The 22,373-nt window shown below is 33.6% G+C and overlaps 2 protein-coding genes and 2 non-coding genes across 4 annotated transcripts; 2 read left to right on the top strand and 2 right to left on the bottom strand.

Moving 5' to 3' along the window:
- The first annotated feature begins 9,837 nt into the window (after window positions 1-9,837).
- SLP1 (Calcineurin-like metallo-phosphoesterase superfamily protein) lies at window positions 9,838-13,217 on the top strand. Its single transcript, XM_078996794.1, has 10 exons — window positions 9,838-10,155; window positions 10,708-10,808; window positions 10,892-11,005; window positions 11,528-11,740; window positions 11,860-11,995; window positions 12,121-12,293; window positions 12,369-12,457; window positions 12,608-12,677; window positions 12,783-12,881; window positions 12,980-13,217. Exons 1-9 carry the CDS (start codon window positions 9,963-9,965, stop codon window positions 12,867-12,869), a joined length of 1,176 nt encoding a protein of 391 aa, XP_078852920.1. The 5' UTR covers window positions 9,838-9,962; the 3' UTR covers window positions 12,870-12,881; window positions 12,980-13,217.
- A 2,441-nt stretch (window positions 13,218-15,658) lies between these two features.
- On the top strand, window positions 15,659-18,362 carry EMB3147 (Acyl-carrier-protein S-malonyltransferase). The gene is made up of 10 exons (XM_078996793.1): window positions 15,659-16,092; window positions 16,438-16,523; window positions 16,678-16,744; window positions 16,917-17,059; window positions 17,148-17,196; window positions 17,303-17,440; window positions 17,524-17,604; window positions 17,681-17,857; window positions 17,930-18,016; window positions 18,090-18,362. The coding sequence occupies exons 1-10, from the start codon at window positions 15,670-15,672 to the stop codon at window positions 18,150-18,152; spliced, it is 1,314 nt and encodes a 437-aa protein (XP_078852919.1). The 5' UTR covers window positions 15,659-15,669; the 3' UTR covers window positions 18,153-18,362.
- Window positions 18,363-18,951: 589 nt separating this feature from the next.
- Window positions 18,952-19,033, bottom strand: LOC144999326 (small nucleolar RNA snoR114). Its single transcript, XR_013660837.1, has one exon. It is a non-coding gene; the product is annotated as a small nucleolar RNA snoR114 (small nucleolar RNA).
- Window positions 19,034-19,040: 7 nt separating this feature from the next.
- Window positions 19,041-19,111, bottom strand: TRNAG-GCC (transfer RNA glycine (anticodon GCC)). Its single transcript has one exon. It is a non-coding gene; the product is annotated as a tRNA-Gly (tRNA).
- Window positions 19,112-22,373: the final 3,262 nt, after the last annotated feature.

The following is a 22,373-nucleotide window of genomic DNA, read 5'->3' as shown; positions in this document are numbered from 1 at the left end:
CTGTGAACTTCATTTTTAGGTCTTTTGAGCTTGAAGACCCATGCATGGACGTAAAGTTCATGACTTTACGTGTAATATGGACCCTAAGAGGTCAGATCTATGTTTTGTATGCATTAAGCCTGACTAAAATCAACTGTATGGACATGGACTTTGGGGGACTCGACGAGTCGTTCATGGGACTTGGTGAGTCGGGTTATGGTTCCCCAACCTTTTTTGTTTCTGAGCAATCTGGTTGAGTCTAGAAGAGGACTCAACAAGATGGTCGTGAATATGGACTTGAAGATCAAATAACTCGACGAGTTCAAGGATGAACTCGGCGAGTTCAAGGCAATATCCCGGTTGATATGAAGAAGAACTCGACGAGTTCAAGGCTGAAATTGGCGAGTCATGAGCAAAAGGTCCCGATTATGTATGAAAGAGAAATCGATGAGTTCTTGAAAGACTCGACGAGTAGGATCGAATTTGAGTAAACCAGATGTTGACTTTGACCAAAAGTTGACTTTGACCAAGGTGTTGACCTTGACTTTGACCTGAGTTGACCCTTGAAAGGGTTAAGAGTATGAAATGATAATTAAGGAAGGTCGTTATGTGTAGGAGTTTGAGAGGAGTTCTACCCAGCATCGAGGATAGTTCAGTTACTACACGAGATTGAGGTGAGTTACCTTCCAGTAGAAGTGGGTCGAAGGCCACAATGTCGGTCTACTAAGTAGGAGTTGTAGTTAGATGATTGTCTTTGTGATAATTATATGGTATGCCACTATCTTTTACGCTTTATGTGCTAGGACGCTATATGTGTTAGTAGTAGTAGGGGTGAAATAGTCCCCGATTACCGGTTGAAAGATACTAAAGGGGTAGACAGTACCCATGCATGCGTAGATATATGTTCAAGATATGTTATTATGTGGTAGTGGTAGAGGTGTAAGTCCCTGGTTACCAGTTGAAAGATACTGAAATGGAGGTCAGCTCCCGGTTACCGGTTGAAAGATACCGAAGGGGAGGTCAGCTCCCGACTACTGATTAAAAGATACCGAATGGAAGCCCAGCTTCCGGTTATGCATGTTAGATACCGGTTGAAAGATATTGATGGATAAGCATTATATTTTTATGTGTGTGGTATGATGAGGGGGGGGGGGGGGAACTCACTAAGCTTCGTGCTTACAATTTTCAGTTTTATATTCAGGTACCTCTACATCGAAGGGGAAGGAGCCGACACGGTAACAACGCATCACACATACAAGATTTCCGCATTATGAGATTCTTGGGGTTGTACTCTGACATTGTTACTATTTTTATGATATGGTTTTCAGACATGTTGTTGTGTTTTTATGAAATGATATGACTCGATGATGTTTTCTTTATAAATGTTTTTTCTAAATCGTTATATCAAAATGAAATTTTTGGTCTTGAAAAATGGGATGTTCCATATAGGGTTTCTAGTTGGTGTTTAGAGCTTTTCTTGGTCTATAAGGAAACTTGGATGCCCTCGAATCGAAGAGCCATCTTGATGTTACGCATCCAATCATTGTAGTTGGTGCCATCCAATGTCACCTTGGATACGATCGAAAATAACGAGAAGTTCGAGTTGTGAGTGGATGTTTAGAAGCAGAAACGTGACAACTAGACAATTTTGGATTAAGCAAGGTTTAACATGTAGCTATGTATAAGTAAAACCACAATGTAACCTTGTTGCAATAAAACTTTGAAAACCAAAAGGACATTTTTGTACAAGTAGGTATGTAAGTATATGTGCATACATTGAAAATGATGGTTGTACTAAACACTTAAAGGGAATCATTTGTATAATTATATATATATATATATATATACACACACACACATACATACACACTTTGAGGTACCATGTCGTAATTTACATTAGACAAGTCAACAAGATAAAACCAATCATAAACTACACTTTGCTTTAGGGAATTCGGCCTAGTACCCCACAAAGCCACTAGACCGAAATCACCCTCCCATGAGAAGCACCAAGGCTGAAAACACATGCTAAGGGCTCACTAGAACCGAAATCAACACAAACCAAAAGCCTAGGCCGAAATCTCCCCCTAGGCCGAAAATCACATGTGATTTCGGGCATACTAGGGAGTTTCAAGGGGTTTTCGGCTGAATAAAGTAGACAAGAATAGTTGACTTAGTGATTAGAAGTTCCATCTTTCCCCATGCAAAATATTACACCCCCCCCCAAGTATCCCAAGTAATACCTATCAGTTAACCAAGCAAATATCAAGTCACTATACCACCTTATCTTGGAACAAGTTCACCCTTAAATCATCCACCATTTCTCCATTTTAACTTCTATTAATTCCATTTCCTCTCAAACAGCCAATTCCGAGCTTCCAAGCTCAACATTCTCCAAGCATTATCCTTAGATTTTTGGTAAGTATTTTCAAGAATTCCTAGCATTCTATACATTTTTATGTTAGTTTAATCCTATTTACACACATTAAAATGTGTTAAAACCCTTAGGCTAACATTACTCTCAAGGAAGTTCATCAACTTCATTCAAGGGTTTAGGCTTGAAATCTTCACTTCATCAATTCAAACGGCCCACAGATCCACTCAAGGTGAGCTCATACACCTACATTTTCAAGCTTTTTCATGTTTTTAGGGGGGGGGGGGGGGATACAAGTCAAAATTTGTTTATCATACAAATATTTGCATGTTTCACCTTTATTTTAAAATATAAGATATTGCTTGTATAAGATGTGATTATCACTAGCTTTCCCCAAATATTTGTGATATATTAGTTTTAAAATTCAAAACTAACGAAACAAACATAATCTATGTCATAAGATCATAAGAAATTTTATGATTTGCAAAACTCCTTGGTTTTTGAAGCTTTTTACTAAAATATAACTTTTATAGCAAAAAGGAGTACATTTTAGTATTTCACTATTTTGTGGGTTACAACCCAAAAATTATGATGTTGACTCTACATTTTGAAACGAGACAAAATATTCACTATGTGTTTATATAAATGTTCTTGACAAACAAACATGATAAACTATAATTGATATAGTTTGAGAGTTACAAACACTACACTATCATTTCAGATATATTAAAGGTATAATTATTTTACTTACAAGATAACGAATTTTCAACACTATAGACGTAAACCAGTTGATACAGACTTGTGAGACACTACTTCATTTTACCCACCAGAGTACTCACTAAAGTCCTGAATTATAACCAGAGTCTCTTGCAGGGATAGCATGACACTTATGTATAGATCTATATGGGATTGACAATCCCGCACCTAAACTGTTAGTTGCAGTTAGATCGACATGTCTTGGGTGACAAATGTCGTAACAATTTTGACACCTGAAGAATGTCGTTCAGGCCACTAGTCATATTAGTATGGTTATAATAACTCACATAGAGTATCGACAACACATTTGATTTACGGGCTAATATACATTCAAGTAGTTTTATATAAAATGATAAAATTACATAACACTACTTTCAATACAACATTACTTACATTTTTAGTCTTCAGATTAAGACTAACAATTCATTTATAAGAAAATATTGGATTTTATGGAAGTATACACTATCTTTTTACACGAAAAAGTTGTAAACTCCTTCACATACAAAAACGCTTATGAACTCACCAACTTAATTGTTGACACTTTTCAGAATCACTTGTATTCTCAGGAAACCAGTAAACAGGTAATCACGAGAGTTTTTGGAGGATGGGATGTCTTCATATCATTTCATTCATTTTTTTGTCACATGCATTTGGTGTCATGTAAACAACAATTGAGTACAATGTAAACTTATTTACTATTCAATGTAATGGTTGCGATGCTAGTTTCATTTATATTCAATTTTTATGATATTATACAATGATGTCCTCCGTCCATGGACATTTCCGCCGTCCCAGTTCAGGGGTGTGACAAGAAACATCACCAAGACTAGACATCTACAAAGAAAAGGTAGTTTTTTTAGTTAGATGACAATAATCCTTAATATTTTAACCCATAATTAATATTTAAGGCTATGACCCAACTATGCAATTCACAATCTAGAATAGGGATGTCATAAACTAATTGTTAATTTTATAAAGGTAGGTAAAGGTAATTTACCAATTTTAATCAAAATGAAATTCGTAGATCTTTTTAGATTCATTGAATCTATCAATGACATGTTAAATCTCAGATTATGCTCTTTTATTTGAGATTGGGATACCTAAGATCACAAAGAAGATGTTAATAACTATGAAAATATGCTTGGCATCCTCGATGTCATTTATCATCTCTAATTGATGTGATGGTTAACTGCGCATGCTCCACCAATAATGATAATTTTCGAGATGTCCATTACTACTCTTTATAGTCACTATTAGTGTGTTGGTTAACCACACACGCTCCACTAAGTACGTATAAAACATAATGTGCAATTTTATGGATTAACATAGTTTTCATATTTTTCTTAAAGTAACTAGAGTGAGATTTTTAAAATAGCTTTGTTACTTTATATCATTATACTTATTAATGAGATGATATCCTATCAAATCTGTTCGACTAACGTCCCTCCACTATACAAGGGAGTGGTGGGTGAGAGTGGCACCCAATGACAATCATTTTACAGACTGCTTCATTATACCCCTTATAGTATGACTTCATTAATGAGGCGTACTAGCGATTTGACCGACTTGTATTATACATATAATATATTAAACTTTTAATATTATATATATATATATATATATATACATATATATATATATATATATATATATATATACATATATATATATATATATATATATATATATATATATATATAAGGTGTGTTTTAAAAAGTTTTCTATAATACTAGGGTTAATAATAAATTTTCAAAACTAATGAAAATTAATTTAATTTACAATTAAACCAGTTATGATTTAATCTTTATCTTTTAATTAACAATTAATTAAAATCACATGAGGATTAAATAATTATTTAATATTAAATTTAATCCTAATCCATACCCTACTAATTTTCGAAAATTAAGGTATTGGGATTATCTAATTTTAATTATTCTATTTTAACCAATTAAAACAATAATTATCAAATAAGGAAACCTGAACAAACCCTAATGGATCTTGAAATCAAGGGAGGAGGCTAGGTTTCAAGAACCCTAGTCCAATTCGAAAATACAAGTCTTAGGATTTAATTTCTATAAACCCTAAGTTGATCTATTAACTAGCATATTCGACTGAAAATAATAGGCTCTGATACCGCTGATAGGTTATATAGGTTACAAAAATTCATGTGGCGGAAAATAACTTAACTCTTAAATTCACATGCAACCTAATTGGATCTGTTTTTTCACTATTTAATGCTATAATCTATTGAACATCAAGAACCCTAATATAAACCTAGTAAAATTGAAAATCATAAAAGGTTTAGGGTTTACATACCTTCTTGATTATTTTAGTAGATAATCAAATGAAATCTTCTTGAATTGACTTGGAAGCTAGCACCAGAAATCTCGTGCCTCTAATGGTTCATACCTAAACCCTAGCAACTAAGAAATCTTTGAGGATAGATCAGAAGGGATGCAAATTTAGCTATTCTCTTAGTAGAATGAGTAGCCAAAAATTGGTTGCCTAAGGACCCTATTTATAGTTGATAGAAAAACCATAAAAACCCTAATTTGAAATAAAATAATATTATTTCAAATATGGTATTATCTGGTTTCCTAATTATTCATATTATCTATATGGAATAATCTAGAAACCCTAAGGAGGCCTCCAAATTTTGGCCAAACCTAGGATTTTTCTAGAATTAATCTCTAGTTCAACTATTGGACAATTACAACTTTAGCTATTGCACTTTTAATTAATCAAATTAGTCATAAAATTAATTGTAATTAATTTCTGATTAATTCTTAATTAAATAATAATATTTCTAATTAATATATTAATCTCATAATATATTAATGAATCATTTATTTATATTTATTAATCTTATAAAAGATCAATAAATCAACCCCTTTCTCCAAAAAAACATTCTAGTCAATTACTAGGTTTGAGGGCAACCCAAAAGGACCTTGCTAATAATTCAAGTATATACAAATTTAGTTATTGTCTTAGACACCTAATCCAAAATCAATTAGGGTTCATGTTAGTTTTGTTGTTCATTGTATGTTACATCCAATGTGTTATGACATAGATCATTTAGGTTGCATGTGCCTTTAAATGTTAAGTGAAATTCCGCAAGCACATAGTTTTTGTAACCTATAAAACCCATCAATATATATATATATATATATATATATATATATATATATATATATATATATATATATATATATATATATATATATATATATATATATATATATATAACGTCTAAAAATACCGAGTAAAATTTTCATTTTTAATTAAGTCAAACCATTCATTCATTATCCCAAAAGCCAATAAGAGTAAAAGAATTCTCAAAACATCAAAGTAAGTCATAAACAAACAGTACATAATAAATCTCTATGGGGATGTAGTGCAATCAAGTCGGGCTCTTCCTTTTGAAACCAGATGTACCTAAAAACAAGTTAAACATAAACCGTAAGCATGATGCTTAGTGGGTTCCTCAAAAGTACCCCACAATATACAATAACAATTACAATACATGCATAAAGGGTTTGTTGGCCCGTAGCCTCAACCCAAACATCTAGGGTTTGTTGGCATATTGCCTCAACCTAACCATACATGGTTTGTTGGTCTACGACACAAAGCCGTACCACCTCAACCCATCCACCAATATGTCAACATATGCAATAGAAAAACAATTATCAACAAGTAAATGTAATCTTACAGATTTATCAAACTAACGGATCACTATAACATAGTAGCTACCCATATACCAAGATACATATCATAACCTAGTGGGCTAGCTTGGTGCCTTCGACCCACGAGTATAGTGAGGAAAACTTCCATGAACTACTCATCAGAAGCTCAACAGTTACCTCAACAACAAAACAACCAACCCAAGCTTCCTAAAGCTAAACTGAAACTAATCTTTAGTCAAATACTCAATTCAATCCAAGTTTAACCAAAGGTCAAACTTGTCAAAAAGTCAACGGTCAAAGCTAAGGTCAAAATTGCCAACAACAGCCCTCTATGCGGCCTTCCTTAGCTGCATTGTGGGCACAAAATGCCAAAATAGTCGATGATTCCCCAGTCGCCATGTCGTGGCAGCCTAAGGCCAAGCCGTAAGGACTGGTATGAACGGCTCAAACGGGCTTAATCCATTTTCTTCAAACTTTAGGAGCTCCAAAGCTCAGATCTAATCCTTTCAAAGGTCTTAATGGATAAAGTTTCTAACTTTATCCATTAGGAAGGTCTAAGCCATCAAGATGTTGACTTTAAGTCTCAAAGGACCCAAAAATGCATCTTTCTTAACTTAATCCATTAAGTCTAAGTCTCCAACCTTTAGATCTGAATCAACATGATGTTTAGATGGATAAAGTTTCCAACTTTATCCATAACAATGTCTCAAGCTTCCAATATCTAAACTTTAATACACCAAAATGACCCACATGACCAAGATAACTTGCATGGCTATAAGGGGAGGCAAAAGCTCACAACTTTACTAGTACATGAGGTCCAGGATGCATTCCAATCCGATCAAAAGATGTTGGAGTCCACTTAACTCCAAGATCACCCATAAAATGGACCAAAAGTGCCAAAACCCCCAAATGAGAAGATCTAAAGAGCTAGATAGCAATATTGAAACTTTATCCATACAATTGTCCATAAATATAATGTCTTTAATGGATTCAAACTTGAAGCATCATTCTTTGCAACTAAAAGAACCTTCTTGATCTTTAAACCTCATCAAAATATCATAAAAAGCACCCAAAAGGAGAGAAATGAGAGAAGATAAACTCAAACCTTGAAGGTGGAGGCTAGGGTTTCTCTCAAAGGGTTCTAAAGGTAATCGGGGCTAATAAAATGGCCAAAAAGTCGTAACCTTATGCTTAAATATGTTGAAAACCCTAAAAATCATGAGCTTGGGCCTGACAAATCGCCATGTTGTGGAGACTGTTTTCACCCAAACCTACCTCAACTTCAAACAACCATAACTTATTCGTTTCAACTCTATTTTCAACGATCTTTATATCTACGGAAAGGTATTTACAGGACCCACACTTCTATATAGTTAATTTTGGCTTAAAACATGTCGAATTAAAAATGATAATCCATGAAATAAGTCTAAAACATTACTTTTTCCCATTTTTACCCTTCGACTCCAACACAAACAAGATGCTTAGATCACATAACCAATATTATCAACATCCATTCGGGTCTAAACCCTATTCCCTTAAAGCCTAATGCCTTTACTTGATACATTTATTGTCCACAATCCCGAAATAAGAAACTTTTCAAAGCAGATATTATATATATATATATATATATATATATATATATATATATATATATGTGTGTGTGTGTGTGAGTTGGTTGACATAGTAATACCGTGGTATTTAAAATTTAATATCATTATCGTAAAAAGTTTACTGAATTAGTATGTTACTACCAACCAAGCATGTTGGCTACCAAATATATTGATAACTAAATTTTTTGGTTCGGTTGGTAACATGTTGGTTGGTTTTCCTTTGTAAATATTTGACAATCCTACTTTTTCTAACACACACACACACACACACACACATATATATATATATATATATATATATATATATATATATTCCAAAATGTCATTCCGGATTTTGAAAAAAAAAACTTTGGAATTTTAAGAACAAGTTTGAAATTCGATGAACAATTCCAGAATTTCGATTGTTTTTTTTTTTAATTTTTACTTAAATATAACAAAAAGTTAAACAAACATAATAAATACGAACTATATACAATATTAATTCACATAATCATACATTCACTAAAAAATTATGATATTAAACACTTCAAATTGGAAATTTTAAACACAAGATGAGATATTTCTTTCAAAAAAGACTATAAAAAAACCAAAAACTAATTCGGAAATTTGAAAATTAAACCCAGAATGGAGCATATTTTGAAACATAATTTAAAAAATAGTCCGAGTGAACAATAGTCTGGAATAACATATTTAGAATAAAACTGTTATTTTTCAAAAACTAAAAAATAATTATTTTATTTAAATAAATCACTTATATAGTTTAGATTACTTATGTGATGTTTGTTTTTTTAGAAACCCCTTCTTCAGACCTCTTATTGCTGCGTAACGCAGTACACACGCAACACTTTTCATCTCACAACTGTTTGTTTTTCAAAAGTTTTCGGATTAAAAAACATCTGCGCGTTCTTGGCGCAACACTTGTTTTGCCTCTTCCTACATCTTCCAACCTCTTCTTTTTCTTTTTTTTTTCTTGTTAAAATATTGATTATATATTGGTGAAATTTTATTTCATATTTTTTTATTTCATTTTTTTTGTTTATTCTTGTTGAATTTTTTTTCTTTATATTGGATAATAATAATTTGTTGATGAAATATCATTATTTTATGCTAAAAGATCTTTATTTTTTTTGTTAAAATATTATAATTTTTTGCTGAAATATCATATATTATTAAATTTTTGATATTAAAAAACTATTTTCGGATTATAAAATCAATTTATTTTAAATTTTTAATATCTGCAGCAGCATGCAAATGTTAAAAAAAACAAACACGCTTTTTATTACTATCTGCAGTCGTTTGATCCACGTCTTTTACTGCAAATGATTGCAAAGATAATCCGCTGACTTTATAGATTGTTGTTTAAAAAAAAACAAACATACCTTAATTTGCCTTTCATTTTATCATTTTCTCTTGCTTAAATAGTCGAAGGACCACAATTGCACATTAGTGAAAGGTTTAGAAAGTAACGAAGAAAAAAATCGGAGAGAAAAAGCGAAGATAAAAAAATCGTGGTTGTAGTGGACGCCATCCGCCATTGTTATTCAAGCTTCGACCACCGCAGAAATGGCGATGGCTTCCTTGTCCCTCAATTCCTTACCTATGCAACCACCTTCTCAGCACTGTCGCAAACTCATTGATGCTCCATCATCAACTTCTCTTAACTACGGAACCGGCGGCGGCGGCTCCTTAAAACCCATAGTCATATCCGGTGATCCTCCGACGTTCGTATCCGCTCCCGGTCGCCGCATCGTCGCCGGTTAGCTCTTATTGTTTCTCCATCCCTGTAGAGAATCTTAGATGTTTAAACTTAGTAATTCCTAAATTCAAATTGGATGTAGAATTTGATTTTAAAGTGTTCCTATTTGAATACTCTCTAATCAAAATGCACTTATCGATTAACCTTTATCAGATTTCAAGTTTCCTCATTTGAAAACTAAATTGCGATTCATCTCGAATGGAGAATATACTGTTCTTTTCGGTTGCGATTCAATTTACTTGTTGACGAATTAATAATTTAATGCTATCTTCTTAAAACTTAAAGAGCTCTAGTGGATTTACATGTTGTTATTTGCAGCATTGAGATTCAAAATTTATACATTGAATTCTAATTTGAATTTTTGAAAGTCCATATCAAATCAATTGATTTGGTTGAGTACTATAATCATGTTAATAAATTACTGGTTAGCAATCTTATATACTTGTTATCAGCATATTGAATAGAAGAAACATCTCTATCTTTAGAACAATGGAGCATTTGAATTTGATATATTGAGATGTTGATATGTTGATATGAAATCAATTCTTTCAGTTGGGGATTTGCATGGAGATCTTTCCAAAGCAAGAAGCGCACTTGAGTTAGCTGGAGTCTTGAGCTCAGATGGTAGAGACACTTGGATTGGCCAAGAAACAGTAAGCCTTTATCAACACTTTGATCATCTATGAAGTTGTATAAGTGATGTGATTGATTGTTTACATTTATACCCTTTGACCAGGTCTTGGTTCAGCTTGGAGATATACTCGACAGAGGTGAAGATGAAATCGCTATATTATCTTTATTAAGGTCACTGCAAATACAGGCTAAAGAACATGGTGGTGCTGTTTTTCAGGTTGATTTAGAAACTATGTTATGTGAATATAGTTGAATCTTAATAGTATCATTAGTTTACAGTCTCCCCAATTACACCCACAATATCCAAAGATTTAACTCTCTTTTATACACACACAAAAAAAAAAAAAAAAAAAAAAAAAAAAAAAAAAAAAAAAAAAAAACAAAAAACAAGAGGAGAAAAGAAAAGAACCAAACACTTAAAGTGTATTTTCTTAAGGAACTTTGACACCAACGCCTTAGACTCCGTTTATAGGCATGCAGCCCACTTCATTTTTCTTACATATGCCCATGTGGGTGCTATACTATACACTCATACAATCAAATTTAAGAAAAAAAAATCAAAAGATCAATTGGATTAGATTCAAATCAAATGTTCAAGAGACTAGAACTCTCCCAGAGCTCACGCTTTCAAAAATTCAGTTACAATTTTTGATAACTGCTAACTAACACTCAACCAACTACTGCTACTTAAGGTCTTGATGCTAAAAATCTAAACTGTACCATTATTTGATGATCTTAGGTGAATGGAAATCATGAAACTATGAACATTGAAGGGGATTTTAGATATGTTGATTCGGGGGCATTTGATGAGTGTTCAGACTTTCTAGAATACTTGGATGATTGTGAACATAATTGGGAAGATGCTTTCTCAAGCTGGGGTCAAGTGTCAGAAAGTTGGAAAGAAGAACGTAAATTGGCACAAACTTCATGGGGACCATGGAACCTAGTAAAGGTAATTTTTGGTTATCATTGTATTAAACTATTAATCTTAACTTTTTGTAGTAAAGTAATTATTATTATTTTTCTTGTAATGATGATGATGATGATGGCATATTGGTAATATTAGGACAGCGACAAAAGGGAGTAATTGCAAGATCTGTTCTTTTAAGACCCGGAGGTCCATTAGCATCTGAGTTAGCCAGACACCCTGTTGTTCTTAAAGTTGATGATTGGGTGTTCTGCCATGGTGGCCTTCTTCCCCACCATGGTAATATATATATATATATATATATATATATATATATATATATTTTCATTAGATGATAACTATTTTATAATTATAATTTACACCACAAAATCTCAATAGTCAATATTCACTTGGTGGTGTTTCAGTTACTTATGGCATAGAGAAGATAAACAATGAGGTATCTAAATGGATGAATAATGTTGGTGAAAATGATGAGTCACAAATACCATTTATAGCTACACGAGGATACGATAGTGTTGTGTGGAATCGTTTATACTCTAGAGATACCACTGATTTAGAAGATTATCACATCGAACAGGTGACTAAAGTTTATTTTCATGATATTAAGATGTTTATATTTGGGACTTAATGGAAACATGTTTTTTTGTTACAGATTCAGTCTATACTTGACACTACACTTCAAGTGGTTGGAGCAAAAGCTATGGTGGTGGGCCATACTCCACAAACTACAGGTGTCAATTGGTAAGCAATCATCATGTTCATGTTTAAATGGTCAGATGACACTAAAATCACCAACAAAATGTCTTCATGATAATTGTAGTGTATATTTTATCATATGATAAAGTGACTTGTGAATGTAATAATTTAAAGGGTATTTTGTATTGTTTGCAGTAAGTATAATTGTAGCATTTGGCGCATTGATGTGGGGATGTCTAGTGGAGTTCTTGATTCAAGACCTGAGGTAAAACGTACACCTTTTCTTTATACTTTTTTTTTTTTTTTTTTTTTTTTTATAATTATAAATATGTTTTGTAATGTTGTAAAATGTTTGACTTTCATTGACCAGGTTTTAGAAATAAGAGGCGACAAAACAAGGGTAATAAGGAGCGAATCAGAGACATTCGGTGAACTTCAGGCAGTTGATTATATGTAGATAAACCACAAGGTTCTATTACAAGTTTCTATTTTAACATAGTCCAAAACTCCAATAGTGGACTTAATTTATTAAGCTATAAAATATGTGTTTTTATTGACTTAATACAGAAATAACGACTTATTGGGATGAAGATGAAGCCATGATATGATTTGTCCTGTGAAGAGCTGCATGGAGATGAACGGGTGGATGAATATTTATTGGGTTTAAATTCATGGCACATAAGTAGTTTTATTGTAAAATAGGATGAAAAAACTTGCTACTCTAGAAAAGTTTCATGTCTATACTGGGGGGATATGTATATAAACAAAAGGGTATTTATGGAATAAAACTTGTTTGGTTGATGTATATTTACATGGCAACAAACAAGATGTAATCGTATTACTTATAAATATTTGAAAGAGCCAAACAATTTGTTGCTTTTAGAGGTTACTTACTTGATTAATAATGTTCATAGGGTGCTTTTTATTTTTGTACAAACTTGGACATGTACATCTTCTAAGGCCACACTTTAGGACTGGCTTTGAGGGATTTTTAATAACTAAGGTGCTTGTGTTTGACTTCTTATAAGTACTTATGATAAATGATTATAATACAAGGTCTATCGTTATGTAGGTATGCCACTTCTTATAAGTATTGTATCCTAAAATAGACTTTGAGCCCAAGCCCATTAATAAGACCATGTTTCAGCAATAAATTTGTTAGAAGACATTTCTCCTATGGATACGTTTTTTTTTTTGCATATTTTTTAGAAAACAACTAAAGAAGTGAGGTAAAACAGAACTCAATTGTAATTCAAGGGGTTGTATGTAAAGTTGAAGTGATGACTTGACTAATTAAGATATATATAGTTGTTTCTTTTGGACTTACAATTAAGACAAAATTGCAAAAATGGTCCCTGTGGTATGCAAAATTTTGGGGTTTTAGTCCAAACAGTGACTTTTTTGGTTTCGTGGTCCTTTTGGAGTGGTTTGTATGTGAAAATGGTCCCTCCGAAAATTGAAATGACTATAATACCCTTGGGGTATTTATTTTTTATTTTTCTTTCATTATTCTTAAAATTTAATATTTATTTATTTATTTTAGCAATTAAAAAAATAAAAAGGGCCCACCCCTCTCTCTCTCTCTCTCTCTCTCTCTCTCTCTCTCTCTCTCTCTCTCTCTCTCTCTCTTATTCCTTTATTCATCAGGTAGAAGACATTCCTTCATTCCTTCCCATTTTTCTTCACCACCGACCAAGGAAGGTTGTCGGCCACCGGAGCTGCCTTTTCCTTCCTCTTCCGGCCGAGCAACGCCACCCAAACACCCCTAAAGATCGTCATTCTCTCCAAAAGATCCAAAAACACCACCTTGATTGGCGACTGCTTTGCTCCTCCTCCCCTTCGTGTGTTGTCGTGTGTTGCTACTGGGAAGCAAATGAACCATGGAGGGCTCACAATAGATCGACTGCCCATCCTTTCCTCGTGATTTCTCAGCCATCATCGGAGCTTCCCGTTAGCTGCCTTCGTTCCTTTCTTCCCGATCTGTCGAATCCCGTCGGCTGGAGCTTTGGGGGAAATACACTTGCGTTCTTAATCGGCTTCAGGTAACATTTTATTTTATCCCCGATGATCAGATTTTGTGTTGGATCAAAATTTTGAGTTTATTGTTGTGTGATTGTTTTAGGGTATACTAGAGTTGGGGTTCTTTAAACCACGGGAAGCGATGAACCCATGTTTCCCTCTGCAATTTCCGACTTCCTATCAGCAGCGATACCACAGGGACCGTATTTGGTTGATGTTTGTTCTACGTATTCCAATCAACAACCTTTTTCTCAGTTTGGTGGCTTAATTTCGGTTAGGATGGTTATTTCCTATAGCAATCAGGAGGCGACCTTGCTGCCCTGTTTCTATTATGCTGGTAACGAACATGAAAGAGAGGGGGGAGGGAAAGGAGGTGGTTTGGTGGTCGGAGGTTGCTCCAGCAGTCGAGTGAGGTTGGGATGGTTGTTTCCGGTGGAGAGAAGGTGGTGGCAGCAGGGGTGGTGTAGTGTGTGGGATTTACGGTGGCATTTTAGTGGCCGACGGGGTGTGGTGGCTGGCTCTAGATCACCGGAGAGAGAGAGAGAGGTGGGACCTTTTTTATTTTTTTTAATTGTTAAAATAAATAAATAAATATTAAATTTTAAGAATAATGAAAGAAAAATGAAAAATAAATACCCCAAGGGTATTATAGTCATTTTAATTTTCGGAGGGACCATTTTCACATACAAACCACTCCAAAAGGACCACGAATCAAAAAAAGTCACTGTTTGGACTTGTTTCCTGAAAAAATGCAAACCACAGGGACTATTTTTGCAGTTTTGTCTACAATTAATACAAACGTTAGATTGATCGGTTTATGTATTAAGACCATTCATTTTACAAAATTGCCCATAACTTTGTTTTTCTAATTTCACATTTTATTTTGGGTTTGAAATAAAAGGGGAAGAAATTAGCATTTATGTTTAAATCTATTAAACAGTACATCCAAATCTAAATTATCATTGATGCTATGTTTACATTTGTGTTTAATTTAAGTTATTAACCATGTTGTGTTTACATCATTGATGCTATGTTTACATTTGTATCATTATTGATATCAAATAATTGTATATTTATTTCTTGTCCGATATCATTTTAGACAGATGGATAAAGTAGCCATGTCCTTATAGAAAAAAGAACCCTAAACTTGAACTCAATTTGATAGCTTGAGAAATCCCAAGGGGGTAAAGTGTCAAATTTTGAACTACAAAACATCAATCCAAACGTTGGCAGTTGGCATGCTCCATAGGACTTCAAGTTACCCTTGTAATCTCCGCTGCAATTTCAGAACCCTCATATATAAATTCAAAATCATTACCACTGAATGCATGCTTGTTTCCCACCAATCTCTCATTTGGTTCAACTCCCCTCGATTTCTCAGACCCTTTTGTAGTTTCAGTCTTCTCTCACCAATGGCTTCATCTTCCCTTGTCCTGCCTTCGGTTTCGCTGAAGCATAAAGTGTCAATTGATGCTCTTGATTCGTATCCGTTGAGGAGCTCATCTTCTCTTTGTTTTGGGGCTTCTAAGCATGGATTTCGTCGTCTTAATTTGGATAAATCTAGGGTTTCTATGAGCGTATCTGTTGGATCTAGCACTGCAGTTGATGATGCACTGTTCGCCGATTATAAGCCTACCACCGCCTTCCTCTTCCCTGGTCAGGTCAGATTCGAGAATTTAAAGTAGTTGATTTAGTTTCAATGTTTGAATTGGACTGTGATTGATAACAATTATGAAAACGATCTTTGGAATTCCTATTCTGATTCATTGTTAATGCGGTTAGCGATCAAACTGAACTTGCAAAGATGAAAATGCTATCATTGTTTTGATTCATGTTGAGCTTCCGTGATTTATACACAACTGTTATGATTTTGAAGTAGCTAGAGATTTCACTAGCAATTAAGTTTGCAACTTTGATTTTGGAATCAGGATAAACCATTTTGGTAGCAATCAAATTGAACTTGCAAAGATGAAAATGTTTTCATTTCATATCTCATTTTGTTTCAGGGCGCACAAGCTGTTGGAATGGGACAAGAGGCTCAAAAAGTGCCAGCTGCTGCAGAGTTGTACAACAAGGCAAATGAAATTCTAGGGTTAGCTCGATAATTCCTTTTCTCAAAACATGAGATTGCATCACATCACTTAAATTCATTTCTCATTTCTCATTTCTCATCCATTGTTCAAAATTTGAGCGAAAATAACTCGTATGTCATTGGCTCAATAACCAATATGAATCTTTGCATGAAGGTTTGACATCTTGGATGTTTGCATCAATGGCCCAAAAGAAAAGTTGGATTCCACCGTATTGAGTCAGGCAAGTTTTCTAGGGCTATTTTATTGATGAGGTTTAGAAGGACATTCACGTCTTTTTGACATCAGTCTCAGTCCAATGCACACTAGATGCAATACAACTTGTTTTATCTTGTTGACCTTAAGATATACATTTTGCTTATTGGAATATCTTTTTCTTAAAAAAAAAATTGCAGCCAGCTATTTATGTTACTAGTTTAGCTGCAATTGAGATACTACGTGCACGTGATGGAGGTCAACAAATAATTGACTCAGTGGATGTTACATGTGGGCTAAGTTTGGGGGAATACACTGCTCTTGCATTTGCTGGAGCATTTAGGTGAGCCATGCAATTTTGATAGGATTCCAAATTCCATTATTACCCTTTTAAAAAAAATCATTCTTTGTGCATTTGACTATATTATTAGCTTTGAAGATGGTCTAAAGCTGGTCAAACTAAGAGGTCAAGCAATGCAGGTAAGCAAGTCAACAATACTACTGTTATTGTGTTCTTTGATAGTTTTATTATTATTTTTTTTTTGTTAAAAGAGATAAATTTTCTAAAAGATACAAATACATTCAGGAAGCTGCGGATGCTTCTAGAGGTGCTATGGCCAGTATCATTGGACTAGATTCAGATAAGGTGCAACAACTGTGTGATGCAGCTAATGAAGAAGTTGAGGAAGCTGAGAAAGTTCAAATTGCAAATTATTTATGCACTGTAATGCTTATTACTATTTACTATTTTGCCCCTGTATGTTTACATTTGGAAAATGGGAAATGAATTGATGATTACCTTTTCAGGGAAACTATGCGGTTTCTGGAGGCGTGAAGGGAATTGAAGCAGTGGAAGCAAAAGCAAAATCATTCAAGGCTCGAATGACGGTATGTGTGATTGAATGGAATTGCTCATTCCATTGTTATGAAATGTAACAACTCTTTCCATTCCATTCCACCCTAGGTACGGCTTGCTGTTGCGGGGGCATTCCACACCGGTTTCATGATTCCGGCATTGTCGAAACTGGAATCGGCATTGGCAGCAACCCAAATCAGAACTCCAAGAATTCCAGTCATATCTAATGTTGATGCACAACCACATTCCGACCCCGATACCATCAAGAAAATATTGGCTCGCCAGGTAACCTTTCTATTTTGCAATCAATTTAAATAAAAAAAAAAAAAATTAAAAATTGAAATTATTATATGATAGGTTACATCGCCTGTTCAATGGGAGACGACAGTGAAGACTCTCCTATCGAGGGGATTGGGAAAGAGTTATGAACTTGGACCTGGAAAGGTAAAAACCCTAAATTAGGTTACATGTCATCTTGTTGGTGGAGACCCTAAACCCTAATTGAATTTTAAATCAGGTTATTGCTGGGATTGTGAAGAGAATGGACAAAACATCGCCCATTGAGAATATTATGGCGTGATGGAATATGAGCTTGATTTGTTGCTTTATAATAATCTTTGGGGTAAAGGGCATAACGGGGATTTTGAGATTTTATAGAGAAGATTAATGTGATGTAGTTGAGTTTTTGTGTATGGTTATAACTGTACCTGAATCATGATTATATGCTCTCCGAGTTATATATTTATTATGAGTATGACACAGCAACATGTGATCTCTTTAGTCTTTAAAATGCATTTGCTAAACCGTAAGTTCAGCTCATTGATCGAACAGTTTGTAAGCGTTATGGCTTTTTCATAATCGACTTCTCAAGACGCAAGCCACTTGTTTGATAATTTGCGTTTTAAAAACAAAGTGAAGAATTGGTATTCTAGTAATGATACTTGTAATTATTTTGTTAACTAAATATTTGTTAAAATATTCCTAAGCGTCATTAAAATACATTACTTATAATTAAACTTGGTCTGATTATAAATAAACTTATAAGATAAGGTATTTAAAATGTTGACTTTAAATATATGTTTATTTTATTTTTAATTATTAACTTATTACATAAATCGTTGATGTTGAAATTTGAAAATATTACTTACGTGCAGTTTTAGTATTCTAGTAGGACATAAACAGATTTTAGAGAAATAATTATGGATTAAAAAGAATAAAAACCAACTTAGTAAACAAGTGAAACAATAGTTCTTAAAATGGACTAATATTGTTTGGGTTGGAAACTTCGTGTTAATTTAGTTTGAGATACCATTTTTGCAAGTTAGTTGAGCTGATATGAATGCCAAAGTTAAGAAGTAAAGAATTTTTTAAAAAGAAATATGCTCAGAAGCGCTTTAATTCGAAATATCGAACAGCTGTGATGAACCAACATCACATGTAGCGCAATCTTCATCACGGCATAATTAAATGCACCAGCCGGGAATCGAACCCGGGTCTGTACCGTGGCAGGGTACTATTCTACCACTAGACCACTGGTGCTTGATGTTCTACACTTATTTCTATTAATATATATACACGTCGGCTATTTTCCACATTAATTACTCCAAAATCGTGCAAAAGTTGAACATGGAGTTTAGCAAAAATCACTGCTTCGACTGACTGAATCCCATGGCAATAGAGTGCAACTGCGAAAAGAATTCCAAATTTTAGCAAATTATTGAACACTCATCCCAATTTGATATTTCCTTGTCCATTATCAAAATAGAAAAACAAATTATATACAATAAATAAAACTTTAAACAAATAATAAATTAAATACAAAAATACTAAACCGCAACCCTATAGATTTAATTAGGTTGGGTTTTATGTGCAGATTTTGTCAATTGTAAGAAATATATCAAATAAGAGAATGAAATACAACCAATTCTTTACGATAAAAAGTTCCTAAATATCTTGATGAATCGTTTATTGTTCGTTGTCCTTAACTTGATAATTAAATCTTATGTCGTGATCACACGGTTTTTAATCTATAATAATCCAAAAGACACATTATTGTTTTTAGACACAAAAAGATTAAAATGAAGAACTTGATGAATGTGAAATTGTGTAGATTGTTAGGTGCCCCAAAAGATGAGATAGTAGGATCGTAGGAGTCCCAAAAGATGAAGAAGTATGATTATATATGCTCAAACTATTCGAGAACATGATACAGATGATGAAAAAAAAAACATATGAGAACAATTTTCTAAACGTTGAAGGACGACTCGAGTTTTCCAAAAAAACAGATCAAACAATACTATTATCCGTGAAAACACTACAACATGGTTGTTCGTAGCAGTTTTCTATATATGTTGTACAAATATGATTAAGATTTAACTAAATTGCAAATTTGGTCTCTATGTTTTGCGAAAAATTGTTGATAAAGTCTATAAAGTTTTCAATTTGCACCACCGTCCAAAATGAAAACTTTTTGTTGTTTTGATCCTGAAAAACTTAAATAGACTATTTTGCCCATTTAATTTTAATTTTTTTGTTTACCTAAGTATTCTTTATATTAAAAAATATATAAAAAGACTTACGCAACCCCTCATTTTACCAGGTTAAAACCCAATCGTTCTTTTGTTCTTTTTATCCAATATGTATCAACTCGTTCTTCTTCTTCTTCTAGACACCTCCGGTAAGACATAACCTTCACCGTCACCTATATCTCTACCGACGACCGAAATAGACGCTACTTGCCACCGCAAACCATGTTATCCCTCTATCCCCCCCTTTTTTTTTCTCCATCTTCATCACTTGCCCTACCTTATACTATCGTGATCAACATGGAATCACTGCCATGAAAAGGATTATTAAATCACCACCTGCCCCTCCAAATCAAAGCCACTAAAATGCATTATCTTTCCATCTGATATAGGTATGTGGTCTTCACATTGAAAAGACAAACTGCAAGATCGAAGACGAGAAAAAAATAAGAAGAAGAAATGTAAGCACCATATGTGGGCTTACTCTATGATCAAACAATAGGAGGGATGACGATGTGGTGGTGCTATCATTGTATTGTCGTGGCGTGTGGTGGTGAGATTCGTTGTTGCAAAACTATAAAACTCTTTTTCAAATACTACCTACCAGGTCAACCGAATGCTCCTTATTTATCAATAACTCGATGATAAACTAACTTAACCTTCCTCACCGAACAAATTGTTCATCAGTTAGAACATGATTTCCTAACAGGTGTTTGTAACATTCCAAAATTCATGGAAATTTTTTTTCATTTTTAATTATGTAATTATAAAAGTCAATAGTCTAAAAACATCAATAGTATCATCACATGTCATAATCAAAATCAATATCCAAAACATGTCATAAGAAAACAATAACAGAGTACAACTCCCAAAGATCTCATGTGCGGAAAATCATAGTGTGATGCGCTACGATTAAGTCGACTCCTTTCATTTCGAAGAAGTACCTGAAACCAATATTTAAAACCGTAAGCAAGATGCTTAGTGAGTTCCCCCATCACACCACATACCATACAATAAACATACTGCCTAACATATCCGGATGCCGGCCTACCCCTTCAGTCTCTTTCAACTGGTACTGCCTAGCATATTAGGATGCTGACCTACCCTTTCGGTCTCTTTCAACTGGTAACCGCCTAGCATATCAGGGTGTTGGCCTACCCTGTCACACCCCCAAATCGTATAGCGGAAACGTTAGAGGGAGGATAACGTCATTGTATAGTATCATAACAGTTGAATATAAATGAATGATAGCAACCCAAAACATCACATATTTAGATTACAAATTTACATCGTTTGCATACTTTGTTTGTTCAAAAGTTAACAACAAATAGCTGAAAAGTAAAAATTCATGACGTAGCAACTCCTGCTCTCAAAAAATGGTTTGGATACCTACTCATTGGTTTCCTGAGAATACAAGTGATTTTTAAAAAGTGTCAACAATTTAAGTTGGTGAGTTCATAAGCATTTTGTATGAAAAGGATTTGCAACTGCTTTGCGTAAAGATGGGTTTGTATACTTCCAGAAAATCAGATATTTTCTTAAATTGAATTGTAGTCTTAAAACTCTAAGACCAAAAATGTAAGTAATGGTGTACTGAAAGATATTATATAGTTTTATCTTTTCATAAAACTGAAGAAGTGTAAGTTATCCTGTAAACCGAGTAGTTTTGTTAATCCATATGTGAGTTATTATAACCATACTTAATATGATTGATATACCTGAACAACGTTCTTCAGGCGTCGGAATTGGTAGATATTTGCCACCCTAGACTTACTGGTCTTACTGTAGCGAACAATTGAGATGTGAGGTTGTCAATCCCGTATAGATCTATACACAACTATCCCGCTCTCCCTCCAGGAGACTCTAATTATAATGCAGGACTTAAGGTGTACACTAGGTAGGTACGTTGAACTAAATGTCTCACAAGAGCATCAACAGATTTATGTGAACTATGACTCATTTTTCTTGTAAAATGAAATAATTATACTTTTAAATAATTATATGGTTCTTTTGAAATGATGGTGTGATTTTGTGACTCCCAAACTATACCAATTGTAGTTTATTATAAATGTCTTATCACTTTCATGAATATATGTATATATTTATAAATATATATACATATATCCACAAATTAATGTGTCTAGATGCCTTAAAATATTAAAGCATATCATTTATATCCAACATAAGCTTATGTACATTTGGTATGATATAGTAAATATCTAGTTTTTGACTTCTTTTTTAACAATATTTACCGGTGTCTAGCAAAAACATAACTT

Source organism: Lactuca saligna, chromosome 5 (genome assembly GCF_052625555.1).
Source record: "Lactuca saligna cultivar CGN05327 chromosome 5, ASM5262555v1, whole genome shotgun sequence".
In the NCBI taxonomy this organism is placed as follows: Eukaryota; Viridiplantae; Streptophyta; class Magnoliopsida; order Asterales; family Asteraceae; genus Lactuca; species Lactuca saligna.
The sequence above is the reverse complement of the archived record's forward strand: the minus strand, read 5'-3'. Positions and strand labels throughout refer to the sequence as shown.